Genomic DNA, 17,812 nt, shown 5'->3' with positions numbered 1-17,812 from the left:
ATCATTACATTATTATAACCAAATGTACATAAACGACCCAAATATAATTCTATGGGAAATAAGGGACAGATTGTGATTTCAAATATATCATATTAACTGAAGGATAGGTAAGGAATTTTTATTTATACAAAAATATACAAATCAGAACTGAAAGTAAAAAACACATCTATCATTAGGATAAAAATAAGTTAAAATTTTACTTATGCAGATTTAACATCTTAATCCTTAGTAACAATTGCCCCCCCCTTTTCAAGATCTTTGATGATTTTACTAACACAGATCATAAGCCTTTAAAACTTTTAAAATCTAATAATTAGACATTCACATACAAAACTGTCTACTAGTGCTACTTTGATCATGGGAAAAAACTGAGAGAATAAATATCCGAGAGGGAAAATGAGTTTCAGAAATATATAAACTGTGCATTAAAATGATTACATATAAAAATATTTCCAAAGGATATTTAATGAGAAGGGGAAAAACTCATTTAAAAATTTGACTAAAAGCCTACAAAAAAGTAAAAGTTCACCTATAATTATATAACTCAGACACAACATTTTGATGAATTTCCTTTACTTTTCTACATTTGTTTATCTTCTCCAGTCAACATTTATAACTTTTATAATGAAATAAAATAACAAAAGAATTCTTGTAAGATGTGAAAAAATGGAGTAGGTGAGTTGAATAAATGCATTTATATATTCAGAACTTAGTACACAAAAATACGTAATCACAAAAACCAAACAAAGTAATTTCAGATGTACTATTCTCATTTGATGAAGCTTACTCGAAAATGTAATCGGAAAACCACTGCTACAAGACTGCTCCAAGTCTATTAGGCTAATGTCTCTTAGAGTTTGTTAATTATTACAAACACAAAGACAAAGGGAGAAACTAGAGGGATATAGAAAATACTGCTAATTTAGTCTAAGAATATGTCGAGATACTGCTGATATAAACAGACAATATAAATTTTTTTTTAATTATTATTTTTATTTTTTGGCCGCATGGCATGTGGGATCTTAGTTTCCCAACCAGGGATTGAACCCGTGCCCTCTGCAGTGGAAGCATGGAGTCCTAACCACTGGACCGCCACGGAATTCCCCAGATAATGTAAATTTTAGTGAAAGGGAAGAGGAAAATTGAAAAGATCACACAAAACTAAAAATTAAAAAGAAAAAATCCTTACCTAATATTTAAGAACGTTAGAGCTTGCAAGTTTAGAATTGCCTCTGGTATATACCGAATACAATTTTGGTATAAATTGAGATTCTCAAGAGAAACGAAGTGACATGCTTCTATGGGAATTTCTGAGAGGCGATTCCGTGACAGATCTGAAAGAAAAAATAAATTAAGTTTAAAATCAATCCTTGGAACTTATTTTACTGAAATTTTAAATAAAAAAGCAGGTTTCATAATTGTTTGAATTTCCTAGAGCTCCTATTGTGGAGACTGGTCCAGATTAAATATTCAAATATTAAATGATTGAATAAACCATTTTAACATATGCCTCTATACCTGTTGCTGGGAAACGCTGATTCCTTTTGGGTCTCTACACATACTAAAAAATAAAACCATTATTCTTTGCAAGTAACATAAATTGCAAGGAATACCAGCTTAAAAATTACATCACAGATCATGCTAAGTACCAAATATCCTAGAAAACAAATGGATCCGTAAAATCCACCTTCCCAAAAGCTCAGACAACATTCTAAGGTTTTCAGAAAAGCGAAGCAAAACGAAACAAAAAAAAATATTGCCCCTTTCTTTACAGAGCAGCTAGGCCCGTGAGCCATGGCCGCTGAGCCTGCGCGTCCGGAGCCGGTGCTCCGCAACGGGAGAGGCCGCAACAGTGAGAGGCCCGCGTACCGCAAAAACAAAAAAGTATCACTGTCATGTCAAAAGCACTCAGGAACCATCTTTGCTCCCACTGGCTAAAGATGAGATAATCTGAGCTTCAATAAAGATAATAGTTGCAGCGAAAAACAATAATAATAATTGCAGCGAATTGAAATCTATCACATATTACTGAATTTATCCTCCCCAAAAGATGATAAAGAACCAATTAATTACCTTGTAAGCTGATAAAGGCGGGGGGGAAGCAAACATTTACCTTGCCTTCCCTATGTGAACTGTATCACTGAGTAACCAAATAGATAAAGGAAAGCATCTTTATATAAGTGTTCTAGCTATAAATGAAAAATAATGCTAGAATATAGCATTTTGCAACTCTCAATGAATTAATGGATCCAGAATTGAGTATTAATGACTGTTTTCTTTACAAAAAGATAATCAGAAAGTATATGCCCCCCATTAGAAGAACAGAACATCATTTATGGTCTTGCCAAAGGGACAGAACCTGAGTCAAATCAAGCTTTTCCATCAGCTGCAAACTTTCAGAAAATGAAGAGGACAAAGATGTATGCTGAAATACAGTCACTCTATCATTAACCATTTAGATTTAATTAAATACACTGTGAGATTCATTTGATCTCTACTGTTTTCTCTCTTCTTCTGCCTCTTAAATTCTCTGTTGAGAATTATTTGGTGAGAATCCTTTAACTTTCCCTAGATGGAGGATCTGAATTCCTGCACATCTGCAAGTACCTTGCTTTCACCATAACAAGTGAATGATATTTCAGCTAGGTATATATAGACAATTCTTTTCTTGGTAATCTGTAGACGTTATTTTACTATCTTCTAGTTTCCAGTGTCACACTGAGTAGTCCAGCACATATCTGATTATTTTTCCTTTGTAAGCAGCTTGTTCTTTGTCTCCCTCCACCCTTAAATTAACACTCTGGTCCAGAACTCAGTTGGTTCTTTCAATCCTTCTTTAAACCAGAGAAATTCTCCTCTATTATACCTTTAGTTGTTGCATCTCCTCCATTTGCTCCTTCTCCTTCTTTATATTTTTTTTCTGTTTTGATGTACTCTTCCACTTAATGTTCCAAACCACGAATCTGAGTCTCAACAGTAATCATTCTCTCCTTAAATTAATATATAGAAAAGTTTTTCCCCTCACTTTTTAATTCTTTCATGCTATGATTAGAAGCATGTCACCCTGTTTCTCTTGAGAATCTCAGGATAATTTAGTTTTGTTTTGTTTTGTTTTAATTGAAGCATAGTTGATTTACAATGTTGTGTTAGTTTCTGGTGAATAGAAAAGTGATTCATAAAACTTGATATATATATACTTTTTCAGATTCTTTTCCATTAGAGTTTGTTACAGGATATTGAATATAGTTCCCTGTGCTATATAGTAAGACCTTGCTGTTCGTATCTGCTAATCTCAAACTCCTAATTTATCCCTTCTCTCCCCTTTCTCCTTCGGTAACCATAAGTTTGTTTTCTACGTTTGTGAGTCTGTTTCTGTTTTGTAAGCAAGTTCATTTGTATCACTTTTTTAGATTCCACATATAAGTGATATCATATGATATTTGTCTTTCTCTGTCTTACTTCACTTAGTATGATAATCTCTAGGTCCATCCATGTTGTTGCAATGGCATTATTTCATTCTTTTTTACGGCCGAGTAATATTCCACTGTGTGTGTGTGTGTGTGTGTGTGTACACACACACGCACACATACATACACACACACACACCACATCTTTATCCAGTCATCTGTCAATAGACATTTATGTTGCTTCCATGTCTTGGCTATTATAAATAGTGTTGCTATGCACACTGGGGTGCATGCATGTATCTTTTCGAATTAGAGTTTTCTCTGGATATATGCCCAGGAGCGGGATTACTGGAACATTCTGTTTTGTTTTATTTGTTAAACTTGTCATCTATCTCTTCGAATAGTTCTATTTCATTGAAGTCACTTCTTCTAGATGTAATCCGTGTTCATCCTCTCTGGCTGCTGGAGTTCCTTTAAATGAATTATCTTCCTTTGCCAATTCATGGCTTGCCTCATCTTTGGAGCTCAGATCAAGCTGCTAGAGTACCATGAATGGCATTCAACATCAAAACAGTGGAAGCAAGCTCCATGATGCACTGGAACTAAGCTTCCCCTCTGGGGCACAGTTCTTCCTGAGAACTCAAAAGTTTTGATAACTGCCATAGGTTTTTGTCTCTTATTTTCATTTGGATCCCAGTATATCCCCCAGACTCACATATTCCCTACAGGTCCCACCAGCCTGTGAGCCTCCAAGTTGCTTCACTCTGAAGTAGTAGTTAGTAATTGAAGTTGGGAAAGACCACCATCTTACCAAAATGCCTCCCCATATTGTATTCATTAGGAAAAAGTTAAAGCCCAGGTAACAGAGGGCATCAAATATTTACAAATAAAAATTTCCTACAGGGCTTCTCTGGTGGCGCAGTGGTTGAGAATCTGCCTGCCAATGCAGGGGACACGGGTTTGAGCCCTGGTCTGGGAAGATCCCACATGCCGCAGAGCAACTGGGCCCGTGAGCCACAATTACTGAGCCTGCGCGTCTGGAGCCTGTGCTCCGCAACAGGAGAGGCCGTGATAGTAAGAGGCCCGTGCACCGCAATGAAGAGTGGCCCCTCCTTGCCACAACTAAAGAAAGCTGTCGCACAGAAATGAAGACCCAACACAGCCATAAATAAATAAATAAATAAATTTAAATCATATGGGCTTCTAAGAAGACCTCTGCTTAGAAAAAAAAGATGCAGCTGTAAACTGTCACCCACGCTTGCTGCCCTCCCTTAAAAAAAAAAAGTTTCCTACAGAATCACATGGTAAATAACTTATTTAATACAAAATACAACAAAAATTATTTTATAAATTCCTATTTAAATTGTTAGTATGATTTTAAAAACTGAAGAAATGAAAGAAATTAATTTCAATTACAAACTGCTCCTTAGGGACTTCCCTGGTGGCACAGTGGTTGAGAATCTGCTTGCCAATGCACGGGACACGGGTTTGATCTCTGGTCTGGGAAGATCCCACATGCCAAGGAGCAACTAAGCCTGTGCGCCACAACTACTGAGCCTGTGCGCCACAACTACTGAGCCTTGCGCCACAACTACTGACCCTGTGTGCCACAACTACTGAGCCTGTGTGCCACAACTACTGAAGCCCAGGCGCCTAGAGCCCGTGCTCCACAAGCGAAGCCACCGCAATGAGAAGCCTACGCACCGCAATGAAGAGTAGCCCCCACTCGCCGCAACTAGAGAAAGCCCACACACAGCAATGAACATCCAATGAGGCCAAAAATAAATAATAAAATAAAATAAATAAATTTATTAAAAAAAAGTGTCAGCAGAACTTCATTCTTTCTGGAGCTTCTAGGAGAAAATCTGTCTTCTTCTTTTTCCCAGCTTCTAGAGTCTGTCCACATTCTTTGGCTCATAGCCCCATTCCTCCATGTTCAAGTCAGCAATATCAGGTGGAGTCCTTCTGATGCTGCCATCTCTGTGGGTCTCCTTCTTCTGCCTCCTTCTTCCACTTTTAAGGATCCTTTGATTTGCTCATCTCTCCCTGCTCCCAAATAATCAACGATAATCTTCCTATTTGAAGAACAGCTGATGAACAACCTTAATTCCCCTTTGCCATGTAGTGCAACATATTCATAGGTTATAGGGATTAGGATGTAGACTAATCCCTACACCCTACATCCTAAGGTGGGGGGAACATAATTCTGCCTAGCACACCTCTCAACTTTCTAAAAGTAGAAGCATACTTTATGTGTTTTCTTTTGTGACCTTCTCTCAACATTTGAGATTCATTCATGTAGTTGCATACTGCAGTAGTTCCTTCATTTTCACTGTCTTCATACTATTCTATATGAATGTGCTACAATTTATTTACTCATTCTACTACTGATGAACATTTCGATTACACACTGAACTAGGAGAGAAAATGCTGTGTAATAAGATTTATGTATCATCAACTTCAAAAGAGCATGCCAAATTGTTTTCCAAAGAGGTTGTACCAATTTACACATTTACCAGCAATGTACAAAGAGTTCTTGTGGCTTCATATCCTTGCTAATACTTGTTATTGAGATGTTTTAATATTTATTATGTTTTAAAGATTTTTATACAGTGGCATTTCATTGTGATTTTCATTTCCCTGATTATTAATGAGGTACAACAGCTTTTCATATGTTTATTAGCCATCTAGATTTCTCTTTTTGTAAAGTACCAGCTCAAGTCTTTTGGTTTGTTGGACATCTTTATAAATTCTGAATATGAGACTGTTATCAGTTATATGTGTTGCAAATATGTTCTCCCACTCTGTAGTTTGAAGTTTCACAGTCTTTGTGGTGTCTTCTGATGAAAGTCTTTAATTTTAATAGAGTAAAATGTTTCATTAATCCTTTCCTTTATGGTTAGTGGTATTTGCAGTTTTAAAAGAAATCATTCCCTACTCCAAGGTCACAAAGATATTCTTTTCTAAAGGTTTTAGAGTCTGACATTTAATCTACCAGGAATTTATTTTCTAGTATGATGTGAGGTAGGAGGCCAATTTCATGTTTTCCTACAGGGATACCCATTTATCCCAGTGACAGTTATTGAAAAGATCATCACCTCCCCCCGCCCAACTATTTCCCTATAACACCTGTCATATATCAGGTGCCTACATTTGTATGGGCCTGTTTGGGGGCTTCTCTAATCTGTTCCATTGCACTACTTATATATTCTTATGTCAATATTACACAATCTTAATTACTATAGCTTACAATGATTCCTGAAATCTAGTAGAGTGATGTACTCCTACATCACTTCTAGTAGGACAGGTATTCCTTCCTTTTTGTAGTTCTTCAAGTGTGTCTTGGCTTTCTAGGTCCTTTGCATTTCCTTGTAAGTTTTAGAATGAGCCTGTTATATCTCATAAAAACACTTGTTCGAACTTTTACTGAGATTGCACTGAATCAAACATCAATTTGGGAAAAAATGACACCTTTACTTGATTTATTCACAGGTCTTTAAGATTTTATAAATGATATATATTTTTCAAGTTTTATTTTCTAACCATTAGTTACTCATAGAAATAAAATTGATTTCAATATATTGATTTTGTACCTGGCAACTTTGATAAATCTTTTTATTAGTCTATAAAATTTATCTGTAGATTCATTTGGATAGCTCCAAATCCACGATTACCTAGTTCTGTGAATAATGAAAGCTTGTTTCTTCCTTTCTGATATGTACGTACGTACGTACGTATGTACGTACGTACGTACCTATCTATCTATCTATCTATCTATCTATCTACCATCTAATTCCCTTACAGTGCTGGCTAGGACCTCTAGTATAATGTTGAATAAAAGCAGTAATTGAAGGTATTCTTGTCTTGTTCCCAATTTCAAAGGTTTTCTGTAGATATTGTTTATCAGATTAAGGAAATTTCTTTCTATTCCTAGTTTGCTAGGAGTTTTTTATCAGTAACAAATGTCATATTTATCAATCTCTTTTTCTCCATCTATTGAGATGATCATAGGATTTTAATCTTTTACTACATTAATATCGAATTTTACTCTTTATTCCACTATTATTTATTCCATTCGTGTAGAACTGATTTTTTTCCTTATTAAAACTTTATTCTATCAGTATGATATTAAATTTACTTTCTAATGTTAAATCTTGTATTCCTGGGATAAAATAAATTTAGTCATGATGTATTAGTTTGGGGGTATTCCCTCTTTTTCTATTGACTGAAAGGATTTATACAGCTTTCAAATGATTTCATTTTAAAAGCTTCTTAGAATTCACTGGTGAAGCCACCTGGGCCTATGTTTTCCCTAAAGGAAGATTTTTCACTATTGACTGAATTTCTTTAATATTAATAAGACTATTAAAGTTTTATATATATTTTCTTGAACCAGTTTTCAGTTATTACAGTCTAGGAGTTTGCTATTTTCATCAGAATTTTCCATTTTATTAGCATAAAGTTGTTCATAATATCTTCTTTATTTTTTTAATGTTTACAGCATCTGTGGGGATGGCTCTATTTTCATTTCTGACTTCGGTTTTTGTACCTTATTTCTTTCTTGAGCAATCTCATCAGAGATTTGAAAATATCATTAGTGTTTTCAAAGTATCCATTCTGGCTTTGTTAACCCTATTCATTGTACAGTTTTTATTTTGTTAATTTCTGTTCTTACCTTTATCATCTTCCTTTCATTGGGGGAGAGGGGTTGTGCTATTCTTTTCCTAATTTATAGAGATGGAGGCTTAGCTCAATAATTTTTAGACTTATTTCTTTCCAAAAATATGCACTTCAAGCTTTTATAAAATTCCCTTTAAGTGCTGCCTTAGCTGTATCTCATGAGTCTTTATATACATTTTTTAATTAGAATATTCAATTAGAAAATATTTCCTAATTTCCGTTATGATTTCATCTCATTCTGTTAGAAATGAATTCCTTAATTTCTGAACATATAATGATATTCTACTTATCTTTTTTGTTAATGATTTCTAACAACTGTATACGGTAAAAGAACATGCTTTATGTGATTTCAATCCTCTCATTTGTTTATTTTCTTTACGGTCCAGCACATGGTCCATTTTTATACATATTCCATGTGAGTCTGACAAGAATATTTATTCTACATTGGCATAATGTTCTAGTTATGTCTACTAGGTCACATTTGTTTAACTGCATTGTTCAAGGCTCGTCCTTACTGATTTTTTTTTGGTCAGTTTTTTCTATCAACTGCTGAGAGAGAGGGGTATATTAGTCTTTCATTTTTATTGCTATGTGGAGAGGGGTATATTAGTCTTTCATTTTTATTGCTATGTATCTATTTCTCTCTTTAATTCTTTAACCCTTTCTTTATGTATTTTGGACTTTTGTTATTAGGTACCTACAAAATTTTAAATTATTATTATTATTATCAATTTTTTTTTTTGGCCATGCCGTGTGGCATGTGGGATCTTAGTTCCCCCACCAGGGATCAAATCCGTGCCCCCTGCAGTGGAAGCATGGAGTCTTAACCACTGGACCGCCAGGGAAGTCCCCCAAATTTTAAATTATTACCTTCCTGATAAATCAAACTTTTTATAATTCTTAAGTTACTTCTTCCATTCCCAGTACTGTAATTTGCTTTGAGATCTCTTCTTTTGGTTGGTTTGGTGGACTTACTTTAATGTGACTCCCATGATCCCTTTTTACACCCTTGTATAATACCCCCTCCTCCACTTGAGTGTAGGTGGGACTTCAAAAGTAACTAACTTGCTCCTAACCAATAGAATACTGCAAAGATGATGTGATGTCATTCCTGTGGTTAGGACTGTCTATCTGATCTGTCCTATCTCTGTTGCCAAATTTGAAGAAATAAGCTGCTGTGAATTCTACAGTTGCAAGGAAATAAATTCTGCCAACAACCTGAGGGAGACTGGAAGCAGATCCTTCCCCCGTCACACCTCGAGATGAGGACTCAGGCCTGATCAACACCTTGACTGAAGCCTTGCAGCAGACTAAACTGTGCCTAGACTCCTGATTCAAAGAAACCATGAAGTTCCTTAAGCTGCTAAGTTTGTGTAACTTGTTATACAGCATAGAAAACTAACACAGTCAATATTTCTACAGAGTACCTTTTCCTATTCTTTAATTTCGACCTTTCTGGATCATTACACTTTGAATGTGTTTCTTATAAACAGCACATAGGTAGATTTTGCTTTCTTTTCATTGTCTGACAATCTTAATCTTTTAACTGAAGCACTCTATATTTAACATAATTACCCAATATATTTGGACTTTTTAAAAGGTCATGTTATTTATGACAAATGTAGTTCATTGCCCTTTGAATATCTATGCTCTTTCCTTCCTTCTTACTATCAGAATCTCAATTGTGTTGAAAACAGCAAAGGGCTCAGCTAGACCACTGACTGATATTTCCAATTTTATTAATCATTAAAGTTCAAACAAAGGAAATAAAGACTGATATAAAATTTAACCATATTTGTCCTGGTAACTAAATTGATGTAGGAAATTCTCATTTATAGCCAGTGTCCTGAGTTTGTATGTAAACTGAATGCTTTGAAACTACCTCATGTTTTTCCATAGAGGGAAAAAAGACTTTTTAGCTGTTGAGGGCTAACTTCACACACAATGCCAATGCCAATGCCAATGTTATATATTTGCAAATATATTCTTTTTCCAGTATTTCCTATCTCAGTACATGATGCTTTTGTCTATCCAGTTGCTTAAGTCAGAATTCTGGAAGCATCCTGACACCTTTCTTTTTTTCCCCTAATCTAATTCTATTAACAAACATTGTCAGTTTCTTGGTCCAAATATATCTTGGGCCTCTCCGTTTCTCTTCATCTCTTTGTCACTGCCTCTTAGAATTGTTCTAAGAATCAAATCAAACAATGCATGGAAAATTACTTCATATACTGTAAAATGCAAAGAGGCACACACGCATAAAGCCAGTTTCAAAAGGCTGACAGCCATACAGCAAAAACAAATAACACCCATCCCCCTAATTTCAGGGTATTGGACTCTGCAATAAAATATTACAGAGTACAATACAATAATTTATGATCTTTGGTCACCAAAAAGAATATTGTTTTCAGTATACTCTACTTTTAAAAGGCAAAGAAGGTAGAAAACATTTATTTAAAGATTTACATTAAAATGTTTAAAATAGTTTCCTTATCTTTCAGTGAGGTTAAATAAGCAGAGAGGTTACTGTATCTTTGTGTCACTAGAGTAAACTTGCTTTCACACATACAGATAAGACTAGTTATTGCCACAGAAGCCCCCTAAATTTCCATCTCTGTGTCAGTGTAGTCAGTTGTAGGCTGTTTTCCAGATTGCAAGCTCAACTGAGATTTGCCAAGTATTGTAACCAGCCACAAACTGGATAATAAGCAACTATGCAATTAAGCTATTAAGTTACTTCTATGTATCATATCCTGAATGTGGCCTTGGTCTTGCACCAGCCATTATCTTTTCTGCTAATGCTAGTAATATGAGCCAACAACTATACCACTCTGGCATAGCCCTTGGATGTATTATTCAGTTGAACAAAGCAGAAAAAGCCTATTTTGGCCTGATAAAAATATGAGAAAAATTTTCGCTAAAAAATGTACCATGGAAGTTTCAATTAACTAAAAGAAATATTTCAATGGAAAAAGTTTTAAGACATTTTGTTTGCAATCAAATGCCTGATTATTTTCCTAATTTACAAAAAAGTTACCCTCAAAGTTAAACTCATCTCAGATCTAGTTTAAGTTTAAAAATAATATGTCTAAAGAGAAAAGTCTAAAAAAATAGTAAAAAGAATCTTTAATATTAATGGGGGGTGCACAAGAATGATCACTCTAGATTCACATAGCAAATATTCACTGAGTAGGGACTATGTCTGTTTTGTTCAACCCTGTATAGTTGGCACTTAGTAGTGCCATGGTACATAGCACATAGTAGGTACTCAATAAAATATTTATTTAAAAAAAAGATCAAATAAATGAATGAAACAAAAACTCCAGAATCAGAAATGAGTAAGAATCCTGTCCTCCATCTTATACAGCTTCATCTATGGTAAGACTAATAACGTAATTAATATACTGATAAAGGACCAAATCACAATTTTACCTTTATGATTTTTTTAAAAATACTACATAACTTGGATTGAAAATTTATTTCCAAAAAAGAAAGCGTTAGATAAAATGAATCAAAGCCAACTCTTGAGGGAAAAACTATTATGTGTATCAAACCATAGATAAGTATTTATAATTTAAAAAAAAGCTGAGATAGGTTACAACCATAAGAAAGAGTGGTTAAGGTATATAAAAAATGACATCGGGAGGCTTCCCTGGTGGCGCAGTGGTTAGGAATCTGCCTGTCAATGCAGGGGACACGGGTTCGAGTCCTGGTCTGGGAAGATCCCACATGCCACGGAGCAACTAAGCCCATGCACCGCAACTACTAAGCCTGCGCTCTAGAGCCTGCGAGCCACAACTACTGAGCCTGTGTGCCACAACTACTGAAGCCCGTGCTCCTAGAGCCCGTGCTCTGCAACAGGAGGGGCCACCACAATGAGAATCCTGTGCACCACAACAAAGAATAGCCCTCACTCACCACAACTAGAGAAAGCCCGTGCACAGCAATGAAGACCCAACGCAGACAAAAATCAAAAAAATAAATTTATTAAAAACAAAAATGACATTGAAACTTTTTTCCATTTTGAAGCACAAAATGTTTTTAATTTATACCTTCCTATTTTAAAAAATAGATGTACATTGATTTATTGACTTGTTTGCTGCATAGACTCATGGATTTTCATTTTATTCAATGTTATAATCCATTATGACCCAGACCTGATTAGGAGATCTCCCCTTTAAACTAGCTCCTATAGCTTTTTGATACGCCATCTTCATTTTTTTTCACATTTCGTTTTTTTTTTAAATTTTATTTATTTATTTTTTGGCTGCACTGGGTCTTTGGTGCTGTGCATGGGCTTTCTCTAGTTGTGGTGAGTGGGGGCTACTCTTCATTGCAGTGCATGGGCTTCTCATTGCAGTGGCTTTTCTTTGTTGCAGAGCATGGGCTCTAGGCATGTGGGCTTCAGTAGTTGTGGCATGCGGGCTCAGCAGTTGTGGCTCACGGGCTCTAGAGCGCAGGTTCAGTAGTTGTGGTACACGGGCTTAGTTGCCCAGCAGCATGTGGGATCTTCCCGGACCAGGGCTTGAACCCATGTCCCCTGCATTGGCAGGCGGATTCTTAACCACTGAGACACCAGGGAAGTCCCTAGCATTTCCTTATATTCTGACACAGCAAGATGTTCCAGGCTTATCTTGCAACTTCTGTGCCCCAGTTCTAGAATCAGCTATTTTTCACCCTCGTGTAACAGCAACATCTGTAGCATTAGATTTGTGGGGTAGGGGGCAAAAGGGAAAACCACCAATCCCAAGGGAAGTTTCAGAATTAATGACCGTTGGGTTTTTTTTGTAAGCCACTAAGCTTTGTAGCCGTCTGTTATACAGCAACTGAAAAACAAAACAGAAATTGGTACCTGGAAGTGGTGTGTAACAATAAAACATCTGGCACTGGCTTAAAATGAGGCAGCAGGCAGTGGCCCTAAGGGGCCTCCCAGTGCCTGTTAGTGGAGGCTGGAGGGCAGTGGAAAAAAAAATGCTATTGAAGGCTGGAGAAAAGGGCACCCTAGTTCTGCTCTGGCAGAACAATTAAAGAAAACTATAACCTGCCATATCATGATAGGTACAGAGGTTATCTAAAGGATTTAAATCACCATAAATACATGTGGCTATCTGTAGTGAAACATGTTAGTTGAAGAGGTATATGACAATAAAGATCACTAAGTATTAATCTTAAATCTTGATAAGAAAGGGCATATATATATTTACACACATACATATGTGTATATATTCCTGTAATTTTCTAATTAAATTTTTCTCCCCTCACTTATTTTTACATATCATTCAAATGTATTACATATTTTTCCTTTTCAAATAATGCAGAGAAGATTAAAAAAGTCAACCAACTTAAAAGACTCTCTTTGCTCACACAGGAAAGAACATGAATGGATGGATGCCTAGAATGGATTCTGGTTTTAGATAATATTGGAAAATAAACTCAATTTTAGAGTTTACAAAGACCATCCTTAAAAGTGTTATCCAATTCTCATAATATTTTCTTTCATCTTGAAATATGGCTCATTACATACCCTGCCAATAAAAGTTTTCAAAACTACACCCCAAAACAATGCAATTTAGAGAAAAACTATTATCTTAAATGAGACCTAAGATATAGCCAGACTTCAGCCCTAGCTCTACCATTTATTATATATATCTTAAGCTCTAGAACATTTCAGAATCTTTTTCTCTAACACTTTCACTGAGATGTTTTCAATTATTTTACTTTTTTTTTTTTCAGGTAAGAAGCATGTTAAAAGGTACTTTTTTCTTAAGTCTATTTCTCCCATTAACTGCTCAATAACTTTATGATTTTATGAATTAGGAGTAGTTGATTCCTACTTTCGGGGGACAAACCTGGAGCCCAAAGATGACAGTAATGTAGCTTCTTAAACTTGAAAAAAGTTTTTGGGAAACACTTATTTAACTGATGTGACATTTTCCTCCCAGCTAACTTTCTGACTTCCTATTTCTGTTTGAGGCTGTGAAGGTCACAAGGTCCAGAAAAATAATATAATTATTTTACTAATATGATATTGCTCACTCCTCATAAGCTGGCAAAAAGAAAAAAAAAAACCCTAATTCTTTATAACACAAAAACTTGTCAATAACTTAAATAATTTTATAAATTAAATCTCTTAAAAGAAAATAATTATAAATATCTAAGTAGTGTTTCTGTGTTTAGTTCAACAAATTCATTCTTTGCTCTTAAAGAAGTCTGCTCAATTTTGCCCCTTCTTTCAGATACAGTCAAACTGTTACAATCACCATTCTTCTTTTTTTTTTTTTTTGCGGTACGCGGGCCTCTCACTGTTGTGGCCTCTCCTGTTGCGGAGCACAGGCTCTGGACGCGCAGGCTTAAAGGCCATGGCTCACGGGCCCAGCCGCTCCACGGCATGTGGGTTCTTCCCGGACCGGGGCACGAACCCGTGTCCCCTGCATCGGCAGGCGGACTCTCAACCGCTGTGCCACCAGGGAAGCCCAATCACCATTCTTGATTCTCCTTAGTGCTGCAGGAGGCACCCTTCTTTTTTTTCAGACCAGTGTCTGACTTTTATAATAAGGTGCCTGAGATCATTTCCTTTGACCCATCAGATCTAATATCGTACTCTCCTCTACCTGTCTATTCTTCTCCCTATTCTCATGTAAGCTATCAGAAGAAAAAATGTGGTGACATTTCCATTAAAAGGAACCACCTGTTTGAATCACACCCAAAATAAGTTAAATTTATTCAACCAATTAATGCAAATATTTTAAATTAAAACTTAAATAACTGTACTTATTCATTTCTACTGACATATAGTGTTCTTCAGTGTTTCCAGCTCTTATGCATGTGCAGGTTACCTAAAGCACACAGGAAAAAGGGGCCAAATCTCTCATTTAAAAAAATAGATGTTTTAGCCATTGTGTATTGCTTATTATCATAAATGTACATATATAGTGAGACATCTTTAGGATGTTTGCTCAGCTCACAATGTTCTTAATTTCTCCCTTTCATCCACAGGGGCTGGCTCTCCTTCCCTCCCAGCTTTTCAGAGTCATATATACCAGTAACATCTACCCTGGGAACCCTCTCAAAGGAAGTAACACTGAACTCCAGGGCTCTCCTCATTCTTGATACCCTGGTAAACTCCTGCCCCTCCTTTAAGAGCCATCTCAAGCATAATCTCATACTTCCCTTGACTTGTCTAGGCACTCAAAGGATTTGCCCACTGTGTTTCTATTACTCTAGTGTAGCAATTATCACACAGCAGGGTAATTCTTCATTAGATTTTAAGTTCCTTGAGACCAAGAGCTTTGTGTCTTTAGCATCTAACACAATATCTGACTTATTAAAAGGTCAAGTTTATTTGCTAGAATTAAGTTAATTCAGTGTGCCAACACTGTATATATCATGCTGATCAACTCTCTAATCAGCTATTTTTAAATTAAAAATTGGAAAATTAATTATTTCTGAATAAACAAAGTTTGGTAGATAATTAATTAATTAATCTTTAAAATGCGGGCTCCATGAAGGAAATCATAAGAAAAGATCCGTAATAGCAGTAGAGGAAATATAGGAGAGATACCTACAGACCAGGTCAGATTACACCCACACCACCACCAATCCTCTGCAACATGAATTAAAAATAAAATGGGTAAATCAATGATAGAATAATATCCAGAATGAATATTATACACACACACACACACATATATATATATCTAACACTCAACACCAAAAAACAAACAACCCAATTAAAAAATGGGCAAAGGACTTGAACAGACATTTTTCCGGAGAAGATATACAAATGGCTAAAAGGAACATGGAAAAACACTCAACATCACTAATCACTAAGGAAATGCAAATCAAAACCACAATGAGATACCACTTCATATCAATGAGGATGGCCATTATTTTTTTTTTTTAAATAAATTTTATTTATTTATTTTTTACTGCGTGGGGTCTTTGTTGCTGTGCGTGGGCTTTCTCTAGTTGCGTCGAGCAGGGGCTATTCTTTGTTGCAGTGCGAGGGGTTCTCATTGCGGTGGCTTCTCTTGTTGCAGAGCATGGACTCTAGGTGCGCGGGCTTCAGTAGTTGTGGCGCATGGGCTTAGTTGCTCCGCAGCATATGGAATCTTCCCCAACCAGGGCTCGAACCTGTGTCCCCTGCATTGGCAGGCAGATTCTTAACCACTGTGCCACCAGGGAAGCCCGAGGATGGCCATTATTAAAAGCAAAAGCCAGAAAATAACAAGAGTTGGTGAGGATATAGAATAATGGAACCCCTGTGCATTGCTGGTGAGAATGTAAAGTGGTACAATTGCTATAGAAAACAGTAGAGTGGTTCTTCAAAAAATTAAACATGAAATTATGTTTATGATCCAACAACTACACTTCTGAGTATATACCCAAAAGAACTGAAAGTAGGGACTCGAACAGGTATTTGTCGACCAATATTACAGCTACGTTATTCACAATAGGCAAAAGGTGGAAACAACCCAATGAACAGTCCAAACGTCCATTAACAGATGAATGGATAAACAAAATGTGGTATATGTATAAAACAAAATACTCTTCAGCCTTAAAATGTAATGAAATTCTGATACATGCTACAACACGGATGAACCTTGAAAACACTATGTTAAGTGAAACAAAACAGACACAAAAGGATAAATATTGTATGATTCCACTTATATGAGACACCTAGAATACTCAAATTCAGAGACAGAAAGTAGAATGGTTACCGGTCGTAGAGAGAAGAGGTAATGGAGAGATACTGTTTAATATAGTTTCACTCTGGGATGATGAAAAGGTTATGCAGATGGATACAGTGGTGATGGTTGCACAACAATGTGAATCTACTCAATGCCACTGAACAGTACGCTTAAAAATGATTTAAATGGTAAATTTTGTTACCTATATTTTATCACAATAAAAAATGTATAGTACTCAAAGTAGAAAATAAATGTAATCTGCCTCTTTTTAGTGATATGTACGTTAAAAATCTTCCTCCAAAATTACGGACTTTTCTAAGAGCCGTTTCTTATACCTTGGCAATAAACCAAATAATACAGAAATTAAAGAAACAAAAATTCAAAGTATTCTGGGGACTTCCCTGGTGGTCCAATGGTAAAGAACCCACCTTACAATGCAGGGGGCGCAGGTTCAATTCCTGGTCAGGGAACTAAGATACCACATGCCATGGGGCAACTAGGCCCATGTGCTGTAACTACTGAGCTTGCACACCTCAACTGGAGAGCCTGCATACCACAAGACTACAGAGCTCATGCACTCTGGAACCCACACGCCACAACTACAGGGCCCATGAGCCCTGGAGCCTGCACATCACAACTAGAGAGAGAAAACCCACACGCCACAACTAGAGAGAAGCCCGTGCGTTGCAACAAAAGATCCTGCATGCCTCAATGAAGATCCTGTGTGCCGCAACTAAGACCCGGAGCAGCCAAAAATAAAGAAAAATAAATAATAAATAAATCTTAAAAAAAACCCCAAAACTACAGAAAGTATTCTGTAATCCCAAATCTCAAAAAGTTAGCTTCATAACTGTGTAAAAAAAAATGTAAATTGTTTATTATCTCTTTCCTTCCTAACTCCATTTCTCTTTCCCAGGGAAAAAAAAAGTGTTTGATATTTCATTCTATTCAGCTTTGTAATTATAACAGTAGAACTTATTTCTTTAAATCTCTAAAGCTAAGCCAGTCCAAACACAAATTAATGTTTTCAACTGT

General features: G+C 36.0%; 1 protein-coding gene across 12 annotated transcripts in view; it reads right to left on the bottom strand.

Moving 5' to 3' along the window:
• LRCH3 (leucine rich repeats and calponin homology domain containing 3) overlaps nucleotides 1-17,812 on the bottom strand; it is a 115,869-nt gene that overhangs the window by 72,381 nt on the left and 25,676 nt on the right. For 11 of the 12 annotated variants that reach the window (XM_067738605.1, XM_067738608.1, XM_067738610.1 and 8 more), the window contains exon 2: nucleotides 1,190-1,334. The exons of the other annotated variant lie outside the window; for it this stretch is intronic. In XM_067738605.1, the coding sequence (XP_067594706.1) occupies nucleotides 1,190-1,334 (145 nt within the window). The remainder of the gene's footprint in view (nucleotides 1-1,189; nucleotides 1,335-17,812) is intronic. 12 annotated transcript variants of the gene reach the window in all.

Source organism: Pseudorca crassidens, chromosome 5, assembly GCF_039906515.1.
Source record: "Pseudorca crassidens isolate mPseCra1 chromosome 5, mPseCra1.hap1, whole genome shotgun sequence".
Classification (NCBI taxonomy): Eukaryota; Metazoa; Chordata; class Mammalia; order Artiodactyla; family Delphinidae; genus Pseudorca; species Pseudorca crassidens.
The sequence above is the reverse complement of the archived record's forward strand: the minus strand, read 5'-3'. Positions and strand labels throughout refer to the sequence as shown.